This window comes from Suncus etruscus, chromosome 1 (genome assembly GCF_024139225.1).
Source record: "Suncus etruscus isolate mSunEtr1 chromosome 1, mSunEtr1.pri.cur, whole genome shotgun sequence".
Taxonomy (NCBI): Eukaryota; Metazoa; Chordata; class Mammalia; order Eulipotyphla; family Soricidae; genus Suncus; species Suncus etruscus.
In genome coordinates this window covers 176,623,909-176,648,096 of record NC_064848.1, presented here as the reverse complement: position 1 = coordinate 176,648,096, position 24,188 = coordinate 176,623,909, and the positions used below count along the sequence as shown (strand labels likewise).

At 48.0% G+C, this 24,188-nt stretch overlaps 1 protein-coding gene across 1 annotated transcript; it reads right to left on the bottom strand.

Moving 5' to 3' along the window:
* Positions 1 to 1,403: 1,403 nt before the first annotated feature.
* Positions 1,404 to 23,353, bottom strand: TRIM25 (tripartite motif containing 25). Its single transcript, XM_049765468.1, is given in 8 exon segments — positions 1,404 to 2,086; positions 4,319 to 4,417; positions 4,500 to 4,586; positions 9,145 to 9,319; positions 13,736 to 13,969; positions 15,963 to 16,058; positions 22,704 to 23,001; positions 23,003 to 23,353. Coding segments are annotated over 8 exon segments (1,815 nt in total). The 5' UTR covers positions 23,299 to 23,353; the 3' UTR covers positions 1,404 to 1,556.
* Positions 23,354 to 24,188: the final 835 nt, after the last annotated feature.

The window sequence follows — 24,188 nt, the reverse complement described above, 5'->3', positions numbered from 1 at the left end:
GAGCATCACCACCGTCTGTCATCCTTGGGACTTAGATAGGTAGCTTTTGGTCATGCTAGACTTAGGCCCCTGACCTTGAATCACAAATTCAAGTCAGGGATCAGAAAAAAGTGTGGTGGGACATGCTTTTGCTTTGCATGGGGTCAACAGGGGTTCTATCTCTGGCAACCTCTATAGTCCCCTGAACACCTCCAGGTGTGGCCTCCTCAAGACAAACAAACAAATTAAAAAAAGTAGAAAGAGGGCCGGGCGGTGGCGCTAAAGGTAAGGTGCCTGCCTTGCCTGCGCTAGCCTTGGACGGACCGTGGTTCGATCCCCCGGTGTCCCATATGGTCCCCCAAGCCAGGAGCAACTTCTGAGCGCATAGCCAGGAGTAACCCCTGAGCGTTACCGGGTGTGGCCCAAAAACCAAAAAAAAAAAAAAAAAGTAGAAAGAGGGGCCAGAGCAGTGGCAAAGGGTGTAAGGCATCTGCCTTGCACGCTCTAGCCTAGGATGGACTGTGGTTCAATCCCCTGGTGTCCCATATGGTCCCCCAAGCCAGGAGCGATTTCTGAGCACATAACCAGGAGTAACCCCTGAGCATCACCGGGTATGGCCCAAAAAACAAAAACAAAAACAAAAAAAAGTAGTAAGGGTGGAAAAAAAGTAGTAAAGAGTCATCAACACTTCAGGCTAGAGAAATCAATTAGTAGGTAAGGTATTTGCTTTGCATACAGCTGACCCAGGTTCAATCCCTGCCCTCCCCCCAATAGGATCCCCCCCCCAGTACTGCCAGGAGTGATTTGTGATGCAGAGCCAGAAGTAACCCCTGAGCAAACAAACGAAAAGAAACTTATTCTAGCCAGGCAATTAGATCATGCGCTGAAGGGCTGGACACAAGCTTCCTTTCTCATTCAAAATTTTTAAACCTCCATTGTAGAGGTAAGGTGTACAGGATGGGAGGAGAAGTCGAGCCATTCACTGGGGAAGGAAGAGGACCTATTTCCACATGCAACTCTGCTCTGGGGGTAAGCAATTGTGCTCAAGCACAGAGAATGCCCATTAATCTAGAAATGCCCATTAATCTAGGTGTTTGCACTAACACACACCTCAATATATGTGTGTGGGATAATTTAGCAATGCAACACTTGGGAATCTTGAAATATCTACAGGCTTTTGAAGTCTGAAGTACCTACAGCCTTGCAGCTAGTCAAAAATTATTCCTGGGAGCAAAGACGTGAACTTGAGGGCCCAGAAAGCAACAACAGGAACTACAAGTTCTCTACAAGAAAGAGAAAAGGGGGCAACAGAATTCCACACCCACAGCCCTGACCTCTAGAGAACAAGTGAAAGGCCATCAGCTTGCCCAAGGAGCATTTGGAGTAGAAATGCTTCCTTGTTTTAAAGTTCAAAGTCACCCCAATGTCAATCCCGTCACCCCAACCCCCTCACCTTCCATCAGCGCCCTCTAGCCCCATTTAACCTTTCAGGCCTCTTGGGGAACCTCTGAGAGATTTGCCCATATAGCACTGTCCCTGCAAGAGTCAGGGGATTCAGGAAGGTCATAGTCTCAATTCTAATTGGAGCAGATAGAGAGAGAAGTGCCAGCAGAGAAGACCCAGAAGGCCGGGTACAGAGCCTCCTCAAAGTCTACCCGGTACTTATACAGCAGATGGAGCTTCTCCGTCACCGCGAAGAAGATGACAAAACCGTAGTCGCAGTTGAGAAGTACGCCCACCCGCTTGGCCTTGGTAGGGGGCAGGGTTTTCTTCACATTGTTGTGCCAGCTGGAGATCTCCGAGTTGAACCACTCCACGCACCAGGAGACGTTGTTGCGGCCCAGACGGCTCTGTGTACCCTGGCGGTCCATGCGACCGTAGCAGATGCCCACCCCACAGAAGCTGTTATTGTGCAGTTCTACTTCCCAGTAGTGGACTCCCTTTTTGTAGCAGTGCAGGCCCAGCACCTGAGGACACTCGTACAGGAACCGCTGGGGGTGTGGATGGTATTTCTGCGGTAAGTCCACTGCAGTTGCGACAGTGTAGTTCTCTGACAGTACCACCTTGATGTGTACAGTGTTATAGTCCAGAATGACCTTAGTAGCATCTGAGGAGCATTACCCACAGAAATCAGTTGCAAAGAGATCAATGTGCCATTACTTTTAAACTTTACTCATTCCATCCATATACCCTTCAATCCCCCTATCCATCCATCTAGTCAACAATCCATTCACCTGTCTAGCCATCCAACCAACTAATCATACATCCATGCATTCCATCCATACATCACCAATTCACAATCTGCTCATCTCATCTTTCACCTGTTCCATCCATCAATCTATCCACCCACCTATTTATCATAAATCCATTCATTCATTCACTGAGCTATCTATCCATGTATCCATTATCCATCTATTGGTTCATCCAACCAGCCACCCACTCATCCATTCACCTATCTATCTATCAGTACACTTATGGATCCATCCACCCTCCCTTCATTTATCCACCAATTCATCTATTTACCTATCTTTCCATCCATCTACCCAGGTCAGGTATCCATCCACCCTTCCATACTGCCCAGCCAGCCAAACTTGCTTCCATCTTTCTTCTTACTTTTGCTCTACTTCAACTTATAAGTCACCCCATCTGTGTTTATTAATCCATCCCAAAACATTTTAGAGAGTACCTGAGCTATGCCAAAATCTTTGAAAAATGATCATTGAACAAGAGAGACAGTGCCTGGTCTCATGAAGTTCACACTCCAACAGGCAAAATAAACCTGTGAGTAACTACTCCAGAGACCCAGTTATGCTAAAAGGTGAGCGTCTACTGTTACTGGGGCAGACTTGGGGCATATGGCTCCTCTGTGGAATGGAGAAGACACAGATAGTCCAAAGCTGAGCCAAACAACAGGATGAATTAAAGATAGGAAAGGGGAAAGAGGGCCGGAGCGGTGGCGCAAGTGGTAGGGCATTTGCCTTGCAAGTGCTAACCTAGGACTGACTTTGGTTCAATCCCCTGGCATCCCATATGTTCCCCCAATCCAGGAGCGATTTCTGAGCGCATAGCCAGGAGTAACCTCTGAGTGTCACTGGGTGTGGCCCAAAAAGCCAAAAAAAAAGGAAAGGGGAAACAGAAGAGCAAAGGGGGGAGAAGAAATGGCAAAGGCAAGTTAGCAATTCACAGGAGTATGGGACCAGGCTAGGTTGGGCACAAAAGCCATAGGAAAAGGAAGGAGAAATGCTGGGGTTACAGACTGGAGAAGTTAGGGGTGCAGACCATGGTGGGCAGCAGCAAGATGGATGGGAGTCTGAAGCAAGTGGATGAGCTATATCCTTGCTGGCTTCTTACTCATGCTGTCACCTCCAATCACTTCCAGGAGCCCTGAAGACTGAACTTCCTGTCCCTATCCTCATTGTCCTCTACAGGTCACATCCAGCTTTGCCCTCCCTTCCAGTGACCTTAAACCCATGGGAGACAGGTTTTGGGAGAGCAAGCTTGAGAACCTGGCAACAGAAGAGAACCTCCAAAGGAGCACTGTGAAAATGATTTCAGAACAGTACATATCCTGCATGCAGGAGAGCTGGGTTTGATCCCCTGCATACATGTGCATGCAGGCATTCATGCATGTACATTCATACGCCCACAGGCACACATGCCTTGTGAAACCAGAACAAATGCAGGTATTTGTCTTCCAGCCAGTGCTGAGGTGAGAGGGAGGTAAGGCAGAGCTAGAGCCAAGGGAGGTTGGCCTGTTTGGCTGGTTTGGGTTTTTTTGTTTATTGGACCTGCTTTTGTGGTAAGAGAACTGCAAGCAGGTTTTGCACAAGCAGGCTTTGGAGACATGGAAGGTGAATGAGAAGCTGAGGGAGACGGTGTATGTCAGAGGCTGCAATGCAGAGAGGTGGCTGGAGCAAGGACAGGAAGAAGAGATAGCAACTGAGAGGATCAAGGCTCCTGCTGCTGCCTCTTCTCTGGGAAGCAGAGGGTGGATGGGACAGGGAGCAAACATTGTGAGAAATGCAAGCACAGTGGAAGGACTGGTGACAGAAAGCCTAAGCACCAGAGGCAGTGGTTTGGACCACTAGGGAATGTCCAGAGAGCCCCAAGAACTGCACTCAACCAGGGTTTGAAGTGAGTCCACCCAGACAGGAGGCGGCAGAATGAGGCCTCTGGTAGACAGGAAGCTGCCGGGGAAGAGTAGTGCAGGAAGGCAGGGGCCAACAGAAGGGACAACAAAGTGCAGGATAGAGTCACTAGAGAGGGTAGAGGAGGAGCCAGAGATAAGAGGAGCCAGCAAGACTCAGGGGAGTATGAGAATAGAGAACTGGAGACTTACATTCCATGAGTTCAGCTCTTCTCTTGGCCAAGAAGGCCTCCAGCACCTTCATCTTGAGAACATTCAAGTTCGGCTGTGTGGGCAAAGTTTGAGCTGCAGCTGGGGGAGGAAAGAGAGATATTGCTCTTTCAAAACAAAGTCTGTAAGGAAACCTGCTGCCCATTTGTCTACAGTAACTCACCATCTGGGTGAGCTTGCTTTGGATCCAATGATTGTCCTGGGGCTCCAAAAGTGGGGGCCTTGCTGGGGGAGGCAGCAGCAGCAGCAGCTGAAAAGGAAGGAGAGGCATGAGTGAGGGCCAGGACACAGAGCCTGACAGCCACTATGCCCTTCCACATGAGTCAATCCCTCAGGCTACTTGCCCTAACACAAGTTTGGATTTTGGGGGCTCTAGTACAGGAAGTAGGGAGTTTGGCCTGAACACAGCTGATCCGACTTCAATCCTTGGTATCCCATGGTCCCCCAAGCACCACCAGGAGTGATTCCTAAGTAAGCAGCCAGAAGTAAAGTAACCCAAGCATTCCGGGGTCTGGCCCCAAGGGGATAAAAACAGTATGAAACCTGGATCTCGGGCCATCAGTGAACCTGGCTGAATAACAGGTGAGACTTCCCTGCCAGCATTTAGTTCTAGGTTCAACAACATTCAGAAACAAAAAAGATGGGGGCATGGGAAGATAGTGCAAAGGACTGAAGCACATGCTTTTTGTGTAGTAGGCTTGGTTTTGTCCTCAACACCACATGGGCCCGAGCAGCCCCAACCACAAAGCCAAGTGTATTCCCCAAAAATCGCGAGATACGGCTTATAACCATAAAAGAAAAACAGGGGCCAAAACTATATATAGCGGGTAGGGCACTTGCCTTGCATGCAGCCAACTTGTGTTCAATCCCATATGCTCCTCTGAGCAATGCCAGGGCAAATTCCTGAGTGCTGAGCCAGATGTAAACCCTGAGTATACAATAAGGTACAGCCCCCAAACCAATAATAAATAAATAGAAAAACTAAAGTAGAGGCCAGATAGATAGTACAGGGGTTAAAATGTTTGCCTTGCATGTGGCTGACTGGGATTCAATCCATAATACCCCATATGGTCCCTTCAAATAACACAAAGAGTGTTTCCTGAGCTCAGACCCCTGGACACAACTCACAATTTATAAAAAAAAAAAAAAAAAAAAAAAAAGGATAGAAATGCATACTTACAAGGTTTCTTGGACTGTTTCTTTTCTTCTTCTGCAAAAGAAAAATTCTCAGAAGTAAGATACTGTTCTGTAGTAAAGTACAACAAAATGACTCTTTCAAAATACTCATTCAAAATAATCATTTACATGAATGAGGCCCAAACCAATAAAGCTTGGAGAGACAGAAATTCTTTCTCTTGATTGGGACAAGAGAAAACACACATGTATTAGCACACATGTCTCTCAATGTGCCTCAAAGATCTGTGCACTATGGGCCAGAGAGACAGTATGGAAGCTGAGACTATTGCCTAACGTGCAGCTGCAGTCATAACCCTGGTTCAAATACTAACACCGCATATGGTCCTCAGAGCACTCCCAGGTGTGACCCCCGAGCCTTGCTGGATATGACCCAAAGCAAACAAAAGACTTGCATGTGTTACTGCAGCAAAGTTATATCTAGTTACATACTTTAAAAAGTAAAAAAAAGGGGCCCAGAGAGATAGCACAGGGGTGTTTGCCTTGCAAGCAGCAGATCCAGGACCAAAGGTGGTTGGTTCAAATCCCGGTGTCCCATATGGTCCCCCATGCCTGCCAGGAGCTATTTCTGAGCAGACAGCCAGGAGTAACCCCTGAGCATCGCTGGGTGTGGCCCAAAAACCAAAAAAAAAAAAAAAAAAAAGTGGAGGTGGAGAGAGCATGGAGGTAAGGCGTTTGCCTTTCATGCAGAAGGTCATTGGTTCAAATCCCGGCATCCCATATGGTCCCCCGAGCCTGCCAGGAGCGATTTCTGAGCATAGAGCCAGGAGTAACTCCTGAGCGCTGCCGAGTGTGACCCAAAAAACTGAAAAGTAAAAAAAAAAAATGTCGGGGCCGGGCGGTGGCGCTCGAGGTAAGGTGCCTGCCTTACCTGCGCTAGCCTAGGAGACGGACCGCGGTTCGATCCCCCGGCGTCCCATATGGTCCCCCAAGCCAGGAGTGACTTCTGAGCACATAGCCAGGAGTAACCCCTGAGCGTCACCGGGTGTGGCCCAAAAACCAAAAAAAAAAAAAAAAAATGTCTATTACAGAGTTTGCCCAGGAGAGAGGAGGAAAATAACTTACTTGAGGTGTTCTTCCCAGGGCGTGGGGCTTTGGTAGAAGAGGTGGTAGAGCTCGATGCTCTATATTCTTTTTGGGGCCCTGAACCAAAAGAAAGGATCATATAACAAGGTTCTTCCAGTCCATCCTGAGGAGTCCACCCTGCATGGACAGACCATCTAGAAATGGGTACAAGAGTCCCTTTTCTCAGGCTGAAAGTCGGATTGGGAGATAAAGTGATAATAGAATGGGCAAGGTACTTGTCTCGAATACAGCCAACTTGAGTTTAATCCCCAGCATCCTCTATGGTCCCAAGCACTGCCAGAAAAGGTCCCTGAGACAGAGTCAGGAGAATGCCTTAAGCATCATCCTATATAGCCCCAACTCCAACGTGGTAGGAGTTTTTTTCTCCACAGGCACCACAGTCTCTGCCACTCCTCTCAGATTCAATGACAGTGATACAGATGATGACATCCTTTGTTCAAGGCTAGTGACCCTGAGAGCCTAGCCTGCACTGGATTCCACAAGCATTAGCTCCTCTCCCATGTTATGTTCTCTCCTTCTTCCCCTTCAGCAACGAGAGAAGTAGCAGGAAAATGAGTTCAAAGGCCTCAGCTGCTCTGCCTCAACCACAAAGCTGTTCCCTATTTGTTCAAGAATATATAGACAGGGGCCAGAGAGATAGCATTGGCGGTAGGGCTTTTGCCTTGTATGCAGAAGGACGGTAGTTCGAATCCTGGCATCCCATATGGTCCTCCGAGGCTGCCAGGAACAATTTCTGAGCATAGAGCCAGGAGTGGCCCCTGAGCACTGTCAGGTGTGACCCAAAAACCAAAATAAATAAATAAAAAGAATACATAGTCAGTGAAGCTGACACTCAATGGAGCCAGAGTGATAGTACAGTAGGGAGGGAACTTGCCTTACACGAAGCCAACCCAGGTCTTATCACCAGCACCCTCCATGGTCCCCTGAGCACTACCAAAATTGATACCTGAAGACAGAGTCAGGAGTAACCCCAGTGCTTCCCAAAAAAAGAAACTAACCTTCAAGTTCAACACCATCCCTCTCACATAGCAAAAGCTCAGCATGACAGATCAAATTGGTCTTGTGGGGCTGGAGAGATAGTACTCCTAAGTGCAGTCAGGAGTAACTCCAAGCATTGCTAGGTAGGGGCCCAAAAAAATAAAATATGATAAATAAAAATAATTGGCCTTGTTGGGTCAGAGAGACAAATAAGAAGATAAGGCATTTGCCTTGCATGTGGCTGACCTGGGTTTAATCCCTGACATCTCATATGGTCTCCCAAGCACCACCTGGAGTGGTTCCTGAGTGGAGAGCCAGGAGTAACCCCTAATCATTGCCAAGTGTGACCAAAAAACAAAACAAAACAAAAAAAACAGCCTTACATAGATGACAGTGGCAGGGCCTTTGGTGGTAGTACCTCCTGGTACTAAGTTAAACTTTTGGCATAAAGGGGCCAAACGTAAAATGCACACTTTAGGAACTTGGGACATGAATGAGTGCTTGGCTTAGGCAAGACAGCAAGACCTTGAATATAGGAAACCATCAAGTCCTTGAGTGTTTGAGCGCATGGTGACTACTTCGCCAATATAGTGAAAGGGTCCTTGGCCTTGTGTTGGCTTTGTCCTCCCTCCCCCCATAAGAAACAAAAACACAAAGAAGAGAAGCACCTGGGGGGAGACTGAGACAGAGACATGAGGAAATAGACAGATAAGGTTGCAGCGAGAGCAGAGTATGAAGATGCAATGAAGTGATAGCAGCAAGCGGTCTAGTTCACAGCTCCCAAAGAGGTTGAAGTTAAGAAGGTTTATAAGATGCAGCATGTAGAGACAAGTCCCAAAATCCTGTGGTTATAGGAGAGACTAAGGAAGATGCAGAGGGGAACCCAGAGACAGCCCTGGCATAAGAAATTAAGACAATTGACATGTGTGTGGCTCCAATGAAGATTATTCAAAAATTTTTCCTATCACTGGTCTCCTCCTTGGCCGCTTTGACTCCCAAACCCAACACAAGCAAAGATGTCAAGGAGGAGGTCAAGGTGTCTCTGCTCCCAACACTAGCCTCTCCCTGCCAAAAACACTGATAACCTGGATTCTCTGGCTCAATGAGTCAGCCTCCAGACAGAGAAACCAGAAACCCCCACCATAACTTCAAAGCATCTCATCCACCAAAATGTTATAAGAAGAATGGCCGGCCCAGAGAGATAGCACAGCGGCGTTTGCCTTGCAAGCAGCCGATCCAGGACCAAAGGTGGTTGGTTCAATTCCGGTGTCCCATATGGTCCCCCGTGCCTGCCAGGAGCTATTTCTGAGCACACAGCCAGGAGTAACCCCTGAGCACCGCCGGGTGTGACCCAAAAAAAAAAAAAAAAAGAAGAATGGCCACAATCAGAAGATGAAATGAAGATGCTCAGCCAGTCCCCAAGATGGACAGGGCCTGCTAACCCAAGCGTGAATCACCTGGATCATGACCCTCTCTCCTGGCTCCCTATAAACTAATGGGAAAGACCATCCCGCTCATTCGAGAGTGTGGTAGCTGTGGGATCAGCTCACCTGAGCTGGTGGACTCCTCTGGCTTCTTCTTGTCTTGGAAATTCTTGAGGCAACACTTCAGTTCGTTTTTGAGTTCTGAGGAGCTCTGGCAAACCTCCTTCATCAGCTCCTGGTTCAATTCCACCTTAGGCACGTAGACGGACTTGGTGTTCACTGTTTGCAGCTTTCCCGCTTTCTAGAAAAAAGCCAGGAGATTTAATGCAGGTAGCTGCTGCCAATTCCACACTCGAGGTCAGCCTCAGATGCTACAGGATGCTCGTGAAATCAGGCAGAGCCTCGGGTTAAATGGCGCTTTAAAACAAAATATCAGGAAATGCTCCAGCTCACTAATCATAAGGGAGATAAATCAAAATAAAAATGAGGTACCAGGCCGGAGAGATAGCATGGAGGTAAGGCATTTGCCTTACATGCAGAAGGATGGTGGTTCGAATCCTGGCATCCCATATGGTCCCCTGAGCCTGCCTGGAACGATTTTTGAGTGTAGAACCAGGAGTAACCCCTGAGCGCTGCTGGGTGTGATCCCCCCAAAAAATAAATGAGGTACCATCTCATGCCACAGAGACTGGCACACATCACAAGGACAAGAGCAATCAGTGCTGGTGGGGATATGGGGAGAAAGAAACTCTCATTCACTGCTGAATGGAATGCCATCTAGTCCTACCTTTATGAAAATCAATATGGAAATTCTTCAAAAAACTGGAAATTAAGCTCCCTTATGATCCAGTTATACCACTCCTAGGGATATACCCTAGGAACACAAAAACACAATACAAAAATGCCTTCTGCACACCTATATTCATTGCAGTTCTATTTACAATAGCCAGAATCTGGAAACAACGCAAATGCCCGACAACAGATGAGTGGCTAAAGAAACTGTGGTAAAAGGGGCTGGAGCAATAGCACAGTGGAAGGGCGTTTGCCTTGCAGGAGGCTGACCCAGGACAGACCTGGTTTCAATCCCCGGCATCTCATATGATCCTCCGAGCCAGGAGCAACTTCTGAGCACACAGCCAGAAGTGACCCCTGAGCATCATCAAGTGTGTCCCCACCAAAAAAAGGGAAAGAAAGAAACTATGGTACATGAACACAATGGAATACTATACAATCGTCAGAGAAAATAAAGTCATGAATTTTCTTATACATGGATGGACATGGAAACTATTATGCTGAGTGAAATAAATCCAATGGACAGAGACATACACAGAATAGTCTCATTCATCTGTGGGATATAAGAAAAAGACATTATTTTAATAATACCCAGAGACAATAGAGATCAAGGCTGGAAGGACCAGCCCATGATATGAAGCTTACTGCAGAGAGTGGTGAGTGAAGTTAGAGAAATAACTACACTAAAGACTGTCATGACAATGGTAATGAGTGAGGGAAATAGAATGCCTATCTCGAATACAGGCAGGGGGTGGAGGAGGAGGGAAGATGGGGGACATTGGTGGTGGGAAGGTTGCACTGGTGAAGGGAAGGGTGTTCTTTTCTATAACTGAAACCAAATTACAAACATGTTTGTAACCCTGGTGCTTAAATAAAGATATTATAAATTAATTACTCCTGGCAGGAACTACTCACATGCAACAAAAGTGCTTTACCTGCTGTACTATCACTCCAGCCCCTAGTCTTCTATTTATTATTAAAATGAGGTAGTTAAACAGGTTTGAATCCCAAAGTCACCAGACAGGAGTAGCCTTTTGTAGCACCATCCCCAAGAAAAAAAAGCACAGATATATATATATATAAAACACTGAAAGTGTCACCCAGGTGAGGCAGGCAGGGCTAAAACTGAGACTTGGGTCTCAGGATCCAGAATATGGCCTTTCTGCCCCTGAAACTAAAACTGAACTTGCAGAAGTACACGAAACTCTGAACATACAGGTAGTGTGATATCACAGTGGGTAAGGCCCTTGCTTTGCATGGGGCCGGACTGGGATTGATCCTCATCATCCCATATGGTGCCCAGAGCAGGTGTGATTCCTGAGTACAGAGCTGGAAGTAACCCCTAAAAACTCTGGTGTGGCCCAAAAAGCAGTAACAACAACAAATAAAAACCCTTGTGAAATGGATTAGTAACCCCTAAAAACTCTGGTGTGGCCCAAAAAGCAATAACAACAACAACAAATAAAAATCCTTGTGAAGTGGATAGGCTGTCCCTGGGAGAATTCTGGAAACTACTAAAACTGTTCCCACAAATTGGAAAAATTCCAACGTGCCCTCAAACCAGGTGGGATTAGAGTCTGAGTAGAGACAGTGCCAGGTACCTGCCAAACCTGCATCATGCATCACTCCATGCTCCGGCACAGGGAGGCACATCATCTTATCAGTGGGCTCCCTACCACTCATGCATAGCAGGCATGGAGCTTTGCCAGAGAAGAAAAAGGACATTCAGTATATAAAGACTACTCAGAAGGATCCAGAACCAGAAGCAACTTGAGAAAAAACTCGGTTACATCATCATTCGACGATTCGCTTCTGATGCGGCCATGCTGCAAAATCGCAAACCCCCTCCATGGCAGAAGACAGGGACCTGGGGTCGGAGAGATAGCATGGAGGTAAGGTGTTTGCCTTGCATGGAGAAGGACGGTGGTTCGAATCCTGGCATCCCATATAGTCCCCTGAGTCTGCCAGGAGCAATTTCTGAGCATAGAGCCAGGGATAGCCCTGAGTGCTGCCGGGTGTGACCCAAAACCAAAACCAAAAACAAAAAAAAAAAAAAAAGAAGAAGATAGGGACCCAAGAAAGAGGCAGGGACTGGTGTTGCCTGGGAAAAAGGAGTTCCTAGGCAAAGGCCAACACACTGTCACCCACTATCCATGTGGCCAGGATGTGGTGGGTGAAAGCAGGGACTGGATGCAGAAGACAGACAAGAGATAAAGCTGCTGCAAAGGCAGTGCCAGTTACCAACAAACACGAAGATAAGGAGGGCAAGGGGAGGTCTGTGTATCAGAAAGATTTCTGGGGGTTCTCTGGGGAGAGAGAGAGAGAGAAGAGGATGGAGGTTTGCACAGTAGGAAATCATTATGGGGGCAGAAGCGATAGTACAGTGGTACGGTGTTGCCTTGCACATGGCCATCCCCAGATAGATGCAAGTTTGATCCCATATGGTCCCCCTGAGCTTGCCAGGAGCGATTTCTGAGTGCAGAGCCAGGAGTAACCCCTGAGTGCCACTGGGCGTGACCCAAACCCCTCTTCAAAAAGGGAAAGGAAATCGTTGTGGAGGTAGGAGGCCCACACCCAGAATTGTTCAGGGCTTACTCCTAGCACTGTCCTCAGGGATCACTCATGGTGGCACTCAGGGGTCCATATGGTGGGAGAGGCAGGGATAGAATCTGGCAGTATGCTAAGAAAGCACCTTAACCACTGTACTATTGCTTTGACCATTAAACCTCCTAAGATAGCCCAAGATGACCTCCAGTCCTGGGACACACAACCCATGTAAAACCCTCCCCACAGTGGGATCCAGCTGGTAATGAGATAATGTTTTATGGCAAATCAGAGAAATTTTGTATATGTAACTAAGATCCCAATATCTGCTGACTTTGAATTTATCAAAAATGTAATGATCAGAGACTGGAGATACTGTACAGCAGAGCAAGTAGGGTACTTGCCTTCCAAGCAGCATGCAGAAAGACAGTGGTTCGAATCCCAGCATCCCATATGGTCCCCCAAGCCAGCCAGGAGTAATTTCTGAGCATAAAGCCAGGGAGTAACCACTAAGTGCTACTGGGTATGACCCAAACACCAAAAAAAAAAAAAAAAGTGATTCTTCTGAGGTGGGTCTGGCTTCATCAGGCACAACCTCTTGAAAAAGGCCCAGGGCCTTCCTGGAGGAAGTCTCTGGCAGCTCTAACAAAAGGAGAGGCCCTGTGAATAGGGCCCAAGCAGTCTCCAATCAAGAGTCCATGCCTCTGACAGGAAGGAACTGAATTCAGACAACAGTCATGCAAATTTCTTTCATTGTTTTGGGGCCACACTTGGCAGTGCTCAGTGCTTTGAGCTCAGTGCTCACTCATGGTAGTGTTCTGGGGAATATATGTAAACCAGAGGATCAAACCAGGGTCAGCCGTGTGCAAGGCACCTTTGCTCCAATCTCTGGGAGCTCCAATCAGGGAAGTTTGGAAGACAGCCTTGAATTTCCAAAGACATGCAGCAGACCAACACTCCCACTGCAGCCTATGAGTCATGAGCTACACTCCAAAGCCATAGAAAGTCTGAAAATGACACACATGGGAGGGATGTTAATACAGAACAGAAAAACAGTCTGGGTCTCAGAAAGACGCAATAGTTCCAAACCCCTGGACAGCCAGACTACTTCCACAGTCAACTTCATTGTGCTAAACAGGAAGTCTTTTTCTTTTCTTTTCTTTTCTTTTGGATTTTGGGCCACACCTGGTGACACTTAGGAGTTACTCCTGGCTATGTACTCAGAAATCACTCCTAGCTTGGGGGACCATATGGGATGCCTGGAATCGAACCAAGGTCTGTCCTGGGTCAGCTGCACGCAAGACAAACAAATGCCCTACCACTAAGCTATCGCTTTGGCTCTAAACAGGAAGTCTTTAATCACTTCCTCTTCAACACGCACCTCTAGAAACTCCAACTCATCACCCTTGGCCAGAGCAAGTTCAATCTCCTCCTTCGTGGTTCTCATTTCTTTCTGCTTCTTGAGAAGGATCTGGTAGATACTGTCAAACTTGTTGCTGACCCTCTTCACCTCTTCCACGATCTTTCGCGTTGAGCCGGCTTCCGAGGCTTCGAGGAGAAGCTTCATATCCACAAAGTCTTTTTTAACCTGCTCCAGCTTCTTCTGTGCAGCTTCCTATGAGGACCACAGTAAGAAGGCAGCCATCAGACAGGCAAAAACAAAAGCTTAGAGCGTGCTGGTGGATACAATGTGGGGGAGCCATGAGAACTCACACTTGCATGTTATGGCGGTACAAATGAACATGACTTTGGGAGAAGAGACTTCCAAGCAGTCAGTGTTCATGAGGTCTAGACAGCCAATTGAGCCAATGGTTCAATGGAAGGACCCAAACATACAGCATTATTCAGGCCGTGCAGTGGCAGGTAACACCTGGGCTACGGAGTTCTCCACAGCACATCCAGTGGTCCTTGAGAGGATCCACCGCTTGTCTGCTTTTTTATTTCTAAGGAAGGTTTTACTTATTGTTTTAATTTTTATAGGGGGGCTAGAGAGCTAGTACACTGGGTAGGGAGCTTGCCGTGTACACAGCCAACCCAAGTTTGATCACCAGCATCCCATATGGTCCATCAGGAGTGATTCCTTAGTGCAGAGCCAGGAATAATCCCTGAGCACCATCAGGGTGGCCAAAAATCAAATTTTTTTCGTTCTGGTTTTTGAGTCACAACTGGTGGCACTCAGGGGTTACTCCTGGCTCTGCACTCAGAAATCACTCCTGGTAGGCATGGCGGACCATACGGGATGTCAGAATTGGAACCACCAAACCACCGTCCATCCTGGATTGGTTGTGTCAAGGCAGATGGCCTACCACTGTATTATCTCTCCAGTCCTCCCCCCCAAATTTTAATAATAGTTTAGTAACATGGTTATAGTACTGTTTAGTACTATATAGTTTAGTACTACAGTGTTTACTATATATATTATATATTACTATATATTATAGTTTACTGTATAGCACTATATAGTTTAGTACTGTGTAGTTTCCAGTATTGATGTACAAAGTCGCTGCACTGCCCTATCACCAAGGAGTTCAAGACCCTCCATCACTGTACCTAGGTCACCTCTAGTCTTCATAACTAACTCTGTGTGTGTGTTTCTCATATTCTCTCTCTTTCTCTCTCTCTCTCTCTCTCTCTCTCTCTCACACACACACACACACACACACACACACACACACAGACACACATACACACACAAATTCTGCTTGATAAAATGTCCTAATCCAGGGCCAGAGAGATAGCACAGCAGTGTTTGCCTTGCAAGCAGCCGATCCAGGACCTAAGGTGGTTGGTTCAAATTCCGGCATCCCATATGGTCCCCTGTGCCTGCCAAAAGCTATTTCTGAGCAGATAGCCAGGAGTAACCTCTGAGCACCACCGGGAGTGGCCCAAAAAAACAAAACAAAAAAATATTCCTAATCCAAAACATTAGTTTATCATTGTTTGATAGTCTATTCCTTTGTTTCTCTATTCCACAAATCCAATGAGACCATCTGGTGCTTGTCCTTCTTCTCCTGCCCTATTTCACTTAACAAGATACCCTTCCTTCAGCTCCATGTCCAATAAACACAAGCGTAGCTTGGTAGCTGGGAAAGAGGAAGAGGCCACCTCGAGGATGGAGCGAGAGGGAACAAGAAACCAGAAGGATTCTTCCCTAGAATCCTCAGAGAGGAGGTGGCCCCAGCAACATTTTGATTGTGATCACATACTTCTGCCTTCCAACACAGCGAGGGAGTGAGATGTGTGGAAACTGCATTTGTTATCCTCTGTCAACAGGTAGTGGTCTGTTAAAGGATTCTCAGAAAACATGTAAAGATACAGTTTTGCAGGAAGACACCTGTGCTTGTCGCACTTCTCACTTTAATCATAAGCACCTCCACTATCACTACATTTTAAGCCCAATTTTTCAGAATTTTCTCCCAAGTTTCTGTTTACAGGCACTTTCCAGATTGGGTCAGGGTCTCATGCCTTGTGGGCACATGGTTTGTTTTCTGTTTTTTGGTTTTTTTTTGTTTTTGGGGTTTTTTTTTGCATTCTTTGCAAAGACTGACACCTGCCTGCCTGGGCTGGGCTGGTCTTGTCTGAAGACTAAGTGAGCTGGGGCCACTTACCTGTACCATCTGCTGCTTGCTTCGCACATCCTCCAGCGCCACCTCTGCACCATTGATCTGGCCATATATGATGCTCAGTTTATTTTTCAGCTTGGCCTGCAGACGAAGAGAGCACCTCAGCTCAGCCCAACCCCCAACACCAGGGACAAGCCCCACATTGGTCTGCCCCTCACCCCCACCCTACACCCACAGCTGTGTTTTTACCAGCTACTCCACCTCTTGCCTCCATCTGGCTTCTAGAAGAAATTTCAGGTTGACAGCTAGGTTCCCTTCCTCCTTTCCAGGGACAGCAGAGTGAAGAATTCAGAGACAGCATGCAGAGCAATATGTATAGCAGGTAGGGTGTTTGCCTTGCACACAGCTGACTCTGGTTCAATTTTCAGTTTCCCATATGGTCCCTCGAGTCCTACCAAGAGTGATTCCTGAGCACAGAGCCAGGAGTAAGCCCTGAGCAGAGTCAGATGTGGCCAAAGAAAAAGAGAGAGAAAGAGAGAGGAGAATTCCACACACAAGAGCTGAAGAAATAGTACAGCAGGTGGAGTGCTTGTTTTGTACAACTCAGGTTTGAACACTAGCATCACATATGGTCTCCTGAGTGAAATCAGGAATGATCCCTGGGTGAAGAGACAGAAGTAGGCTCTGAGCACTGCCCCTTGAAAAAAGTCATAGAGTTCAAAGTACAGGACTAAGAGACACAAAGACCAGGGTTCCAGGTCCATTCCCAGCTGATCACTGCTTCTCACCTGGGTTTCCTGGGCTACAAAACAAATCCAACTGTTCCCACCTTGAAGGGTAAATAGGAGGATTGCCTGAAATCACCTAAGCTCTGGCATTTGGGGAAAGATAGGTCAATGTTTGCGTGTGCTATTAGGCAACTCGTCACAAGTTGTTGATTTCGCGAAGGAGGAAATTGAGGCAGGAAGGAAGAACAGCCGGGTGGCCAGAGCTCAGCAAAAAGAGGAGGACGGTAGCTTCAGTAGTGACCAAGAGGCCCCTCAAACCAGTCCTGGTGCTGCAAAACCAGATTAGCAGACACAATGTGAATGGGCAAGGGGAACAGATGAGACAATGGGGAGTGGAGAAAGGAAGCCTGATGGAAGGAAGCCAACTTCCAGAGAAGTAAACCCCACCCCAGAGAGATAAGCCTGTACTAGGGCTGTTCCCCAATACAGAACCCAAGGTTCACTAGATAAGAGCCGCTGGTATGTGTTCCTTCAGGCAAGAGTGTCCAAGGCTAACACCCCTCCAACTCATGGACTTCAGTGACTCACTGTTAACTGGACATCCTCAGCCGACTGCAGAAAAAAGAGAAATCTTCCCGAGGGGAGCTATCCTCTGAGGGGGGTCACAAGATTTCAAAAAAAAAGTTTATTTTCTTCTTAAAATGTTTGTGGGTTTTTTGTTTGTTTGTTTGTTTGTTTGTTTTTGGGTCACACCCGGTGATGCTCAAGGGTTACTCCTGGCTCTTTGCTCAGAAATCGCTCCTGGCAGGTTCAGGGGACCATATGGGATGCTGGGTCTCCATTCTGGGTCGGCTGCATGCAAGCCCTACCACTGTGTTATCTCTCTGGCCCACTTCTTAAAAAAAATTTTTTTTTATCTAATTCAAGAATCATGATTTACAAAGTTGTTGACAGTTGAATTTTAGGCATATATTTCAACACCAATCGCACCGCCAGTGTCAACTTCCCTCTGATGGAGATCCCCAAAGGTGACTTATGAGAAGGAGAGAGGAGAGAGGTGGCAGCCCTACAAAGGGAACCTACCACTCTCTCCCCGCTTCTGCAACTCTGGGGTAAACTGGTAGATCTAGGACTGATGAGCATAGCACAATCACCAATTCCCACCAAACTAACCCACTAACCCACACCTGATATCCACTTGTTCTACTTGGCACCAGATTTAAGTCAGGCCACCCAAGAGAGATTTATTTCTCTTGAGGAGCTATGGACTCAGGCTGGAGCGAAGAATTGCTCTTTGCAAAAAAGGAAAGTCAGTCCTAGACCTTACCCAAACCTTTCAGGTTGGTCACCTTCCCTCAAAGAAAAGAATTACAGGAGAAAAGGAGTGATGAACTAAAAACAGATTTTTATTCAGAGGCACTGAGGAAGGGGAGGGAGAGAATAAGAAAGAAACAGTATGGGGCCAGAGTGAAGGGCCTAGAGCAGTACGGCGTTTGCCTTGCAGGCAGCCAACACAGGATGGACCCTGTTTGAATCCCAACATCCCATATGGTCCCCAGAACCTGTCAGGAGGGACTCTGAGCACAGAGCCAGGAGTAATCCCTGAGCACTGCCCAAAAACCAAAAATTATTTTAAATTAAAAAAAAGGGGGTGGCGGAGAGATAGCATAGCGGTGTTTGCCTTGCAAGCAGCCAATCCAGGACCAAAGGTGGTTGGTTTGAATCCCGGTGTCCCATATGGTCCCCCGTGCCTGCCAGGAGCTATTTCTGAGCAGACAGCCAGGAGTAACCCCTGAGCACCGCTAGGTGTGGCCCAAAAACCAAAACAAAAAAACAAAACAAAACAAGAAAGAAACACTGTATCATGTTCAAAGGAGGGCACAATTTCTCTCAAAAGACAGAGAAAGTTCCCCTTCACACACAAATACCCTAAAGTTCACATCTCAAGAGGGGAGAAGCAGGCAAACACCATATGCTTTATAGGCAATAAACATGTGCTTCTTCCTTTGTTCCAAGCTGACTTTAATAGGGTTTCTCTCAAGTTATCCCTGCAGAATGGGGGATGGGTTTTTTTTGCCCAGGTAAGAGTCCTGTTGTGAGGGAAGTGGGAGTTGATGGTCTTTGATATTCCTTTCCTGGCCTTTATTCCTACCAGTGCTTTTCCCAGTCGGGGTCCAGTCTTCTCTGGGACTCTGTAGTGGTGCCAGGCCGTATCAATGATGAAATAACTCTTCCAAATCCTGTCTCTTGGTTTTAATACAACTCAATAATTCATTGTTGTGATGCTCCCTTCCCTACCTGCTTGATTTCCTCTCCACCAGTGTTCCCATAGGGAACATACCCTCACTCTGCCTGCCAACTCAACAGGTCTACAAGTCAGTGGTTGCAACTTAGAGCTCTGGTTTGCAGTGTCCAGCAACTTTTTCTTATGCATCACAGTTTTAGTTTAAGCCTCCCTGCTGAGATGAAATGTTGGGATATAGAAATGGGAAAGAGGGGGCCAGAGAGATAGTACAAAGGTGTTTGCCTTACAAGCAGCCGATCCAGGACCTAAGGTGGTTGGTTCGAATCCCGGTGTCCCATAGGGTCCCCAGTGCCTGACAGGAGCTATTTCTGAGCAGATAGCCAGGAGTAACCCCTGAGTGCCACTGGGTGTGGCCCAAAAACAAAAGAAATGGGAAAGAGGGGTCCAGAGTACAAGGGGTAGGGCATTTGTCTTGCATGCCCGACTTGCATCCCATATGGTCCCGCAAGCCTGCCAGGAGTTACTTCAAAGCACAAAGCCAGGAGTAACCCCTGAGCACCGCTGGGTATGGCTCCCAAAACAAATAAACCAAAAAAGGTAAGAAAATAATTCCTACCTACTCCACAATAGTGAAAGCAGCTGGCATTAGTCCTGAGCTCACTATAAGCAGGGTATTGTTTTAGCAATTGACTATTAACTTCAGTTATTTAAGTATTAAGTTACTTAAAGAGAAAGACTATGTACCAAGGTAAGAATTACCAGGGCCCGGAGAGATAGCACAGCAGCGTTTGCCTTGCAAGCAGCCGATCCAGGACCAAAGGTGGTTGGTTCAAATCCCGGTGTCCCATTTGGTCCCCCGTGCCTGCCAGGAGCTATTTCTGAGCAGACAGCCAGGAGTAACCCCTGAGCACTGCCGGGTGTGGCCCAGAAACCAAAAAAAAAAAAAAAAAAAAAAAGAATTACCTGTCCTTTATAAGTCAGAACAGAGTAATTAGGTGGTTTGCCCAGGTTACAGAGCTATAAACTTGATATTACAAGGTTACCATTTTATTTACTTATTTATTCTTTGGTCTTTGGGCCAATGTTCAGTGGTTACTCCAAACAGTGCTCAGGGGAACATATGGGATGCCAGAAATTAAACTGGTCAGGGCATGCAAGTGCCCCAAAGTTACCTTTTTTTTTTTTTTTTTTTTTTTGAAGTTGCCATTTTAGAATGAAATCAAAACAGAGCACACCAGAAATTTCTAGGAAAAACAAAACAAGGGGCCGGGCGGTGGCGCTAGAGGTAAGGTGCCTGCCTTGCCTGCGCTAGCCTAGGACGGACCTCGGTTCGATCCCCCGGCATCCCATATGGTCCCCCAAGCCAGGAGCGACTTCTGAGCGCATAGCCAGGAGTAACCCCTGAGCGTCACCGGATGTGACCCAAAAACCAAAAAAAAAAAAAAAAAAACCTTTACTTCCTTTCACAAGATGACTCAGTTTACTCTGGCCCTTCCTTCTTACTTTTCCTGCCTGTTCCAGAACACTCAGATATTTAAAGCCAAACCAGAACCTTGAGCCTGGAACTGACCAATGGAGTGACCACCAAATAAACAGGCTAGAAGCAGAGACCAAGGTCACACTGATTAACTCCAAAGCGCCATGCTGAATGGTCACAGTCAAAGTTTGGGTCAGTGCCATGCCCTTCGACCTCCAGTACACTAAGGGCCAAAGGCAAAAGGCCAGGAAGAGTAGGGCTCTAGGGTCAGCCTGTAGGGTCTCTGAACTGAAAGAGACCTCCAAACATAGGGGAGAGAATGCCTATATAGGCTGAGCACTTTTTTTTATTCTGTTTTGTTCTTAGGACACACCCAGCTGGGCCCGGAGAGATAGCACAGCGGCGTTTGCCTTGCAAGCAGCCGATCCAGGACCAAAGGTGGTTGGTTCGAATCCCGGTGTCCCATATGGTCCCCCATGCCTGCCAGGAGCTATTTCTAAGCGGACAGCCAGGAGTAACCCCTGAGCACCGCCAGGTGTGGCCCAAAAAAAAAAAAAAAAGGACACACCCAGCTATGATCAGGGATCGCTCACTCCCAGCAGGCTAGGAGATCAGATGAATTGTGGGAGATTAAAACCATGTTAGAAACAGCTGAACATGTTTTGAATCAGGAAGCCCAGGTTCGATCCTGTTGACAAACCACCCTCCTCACCCCCTCACACCCCCAAGCAAGAAGTAACCCCTGAGCACACTAGGTATGGCTCCAAATCAAAAAAAGAGTAAAAAGAACATCAATTGTTTTGCCTCTGAGAAGAAACCTCTTCTATTCAGAACAATGTCAATTACCATTAATCATAAGCATATAAAAGTCTGTAACATGGGGTCAGTGAGATAAGGTAAAGAAAGGGTAAGGCTTAACTGATACACCAGAGACCCAGGTTCCGAACCCAAGCCTCGCCAGGAGTGATGTCTGAGCACAGAACCAGGAGTAAGCCCTGAACACTACTGAGCATGGCTCAAAAACAAAATTAGGATGGAGAAGGGGCCCACAGTAGCGGACCCGGAATTTAACAATCTCCAAATCAAGAGTATAGGATTTTCCGGGGTCCAAGCAAAAGTACATTGGGTAGGATGTTTGCCTTGCAATCCCCTACTCTACACAAACATGGACCAAAGAGAGACAGGGCATGGGTAACTCGACCAAGGTTACATTCCCAGCACACTTTATGGTCCCCCAATCCCTTCCAGGAGTGACACCTGAGCACAGAGCCAGGAGGAAGCACTAAGCACCACCTGGGTGTGATAGGAAAAAAAAATCTTCCAAGCCCTGTAAGATCCTTTAAATCTCACCTCACAAACCCTCCTCAATTAACTTAAATCAGCTGAAACTCAGATTCAGTGCTCCAAGTCCCACAAGCAAAAGCTCTGACTCCTTCCAAATCAAGTCTTGTCCTTACTCATAGCTCATACCAACACCATCACCCTCTACTCCCCGCATGCACCATACTCCTTAAACCGGGTTATGAGACTGGTCCCCATAGAGAAATGGTAGACGGAATTGCAGCCATCCAAGGATGGCAACTGGGCCACTCACTGCCTTCCACCAACCTATATTAACCTCTCTGCACTTTTTTCCTCACATGCTAAATGGAAAGAACTACACCCATACCCATTGCCAGGATGTCCTAAGTGGGATAGAGGTAACCACGGAACTCCAGTTTGATCTTCAAAACCTTCTCTCAAGGGGCCTGAGCGATAGCACAGCGGTAAGGCATTTATCTGGCACGTGGCCAACACAGGACGGACCCTAATTCAAATTCGGGCATCCCATATGATCCCCCAAGGAGTGACTCCTGAGAGCTGCCGGGTGTGACCCAAAAACCAAAAAAATAAATAAATCTTCTCTCAAATAAATAACCACAGACAAGCCCCAGGCAGAAGGTAGGCCACACCACCACCAGTGTCAATAGAAGTCTCCTAAAAAGCAGTTGAGAGGCAAACGCTCAGGGGACATGGGCCAGATCACGTTCTCCCAGGGGAATCACAGAACCCGACCTGCCAACACACACCAGTCAGGGGTGGCAAACAGGATTTTTACCCTCACTCAAAATGGCAAAATGCAATATGTGTTTAATCTTATTATTGTTAAAATTATATGCTTTTGTGTGAGTGTTTGTCTGTTTTGGCAGATCACTGCGTGGTGTGGCTCTCCGACTCTCACAGTTTAAAAATTTGGCTCTTTGTGTCGAACTTGTTCGCCACCCCTGCACCAGGTAAAAGCAAGACGAGACAGTGGGTCCCAGGAGTGACCTCCTCAGCCTCCCTCTCCCCCCTACCTCCAGTTGGGCGCTGGCCTGGGCCAGGGCCAAGGGCGAGCAGGTCTTGTGCTCCACCAGGCAGACGTGACAGATGCACTGGTTATGCTCGGGGCAGAAGAGCTCCCGCAGACGGTTGTGCTGCGGGCATTTTCGGAGCATCAGATTGCTGACCGGAGGCTGCAGCGGGTGGTCGCGGAAAGCGGGGCTGTTGAGGTGCGGCTTCAGGTGCTCCTGGCAGAAGGAGGCCATGCACACCAGACAGGTCTTGACGGCCGCCTCCTTTAGGCACAGGTCGCAGGTCACGGGGGCCACGGGGGGGCGCGGGCGGCGGGAGGGGGGGCGTCCAGCCTTCGGGCAGCGCCTCCTGGGCCACCTCGGCCTGCGTGAACTGCTCCACGATGGCGCACAGCACCGTGTTCTTCTGCAGCTGCGGCCGGGCGCGGTAGACGGCGCGGCATTGCGGGCAGCTGTACGGGGCGCCCTGCACCGCCCAGGTCTCGTCCAGGCACGACCCGCAGAAGTTGTGGCCGCACGGCGTGGTCACCGGCAGGTTGAACAGCTCCAGGCAGATGGAGCACGACAGCTCGTCGGCCAGGGGACACAGCTCCGCCATGGTGCGCTGGCAGGGGATAGCGGGGGGGACGGGACGCCACGCGCTGTCAAACGAGAGGGACCGTCACACCGGAGCCCCGAAGGGAAACGAAACTGAAGACTGGAGGGGCGGGACCCGGGGTCCATCAGGAAGTCACGCGAAGGCTGGGGGCGGGCAGGGGTGGGGCGGGACAGGACGGGCGGGCAGGGGTGAGGCGGACGGGGCGTCTCTGACCCAGGTAGTGGAAGAGCTGGAACTCTCTCTAGGAGGGACTTTGCTGACCTTCCGACCCCTGTGTTCCTCCCAGGCGAGGGTTGTGGGGCGAAGGTTTCCAAGCCTCCTACTCGAACCCGGATTCTACCTGAATGCTCCTGTTGCAAGTTTCGACCTTTGGAGAAGGCATCCAAACCCGACAGATCCCCCAGATCTGTCCCAGATGCGGCAGATCCCAAGAGCAACCCTAGCCCGTCAACACAGGACTTTAGAAATAATCAATAGGAGGCTGCAGAGATAGGGAAGGGATTTTGCCTTGCACGCGGCCGACCCAGGACAGCCCCAGGTTCGATTCCCAGCATACCATATGATCCCCCAGCCTGCCAGGGGCGATTTCTGAGCGCAGAGCCAAGAGTTAACCCTGAGCGCCACCGGGTATGGCCCCCAAACCAAATAATAATAGTAATAATAATAATTGGGCCAGAGAGATACTCAATGGATAAAGCATTTCCCTTTCACGTAGTTAACCCATGTTTGATCTACGGCATCCCATATGGTCCCCATAGCATGCAGAGTTGAGTGCAGAGCCAGGAGTAGTAACCCTTGAGCATAACCAGGCATGACGCCAATAATCCCTGAGCATTGCTAGGTATGGCACCAAAACAATAATAATAACCACAACTGCTGGTGACTGAGCG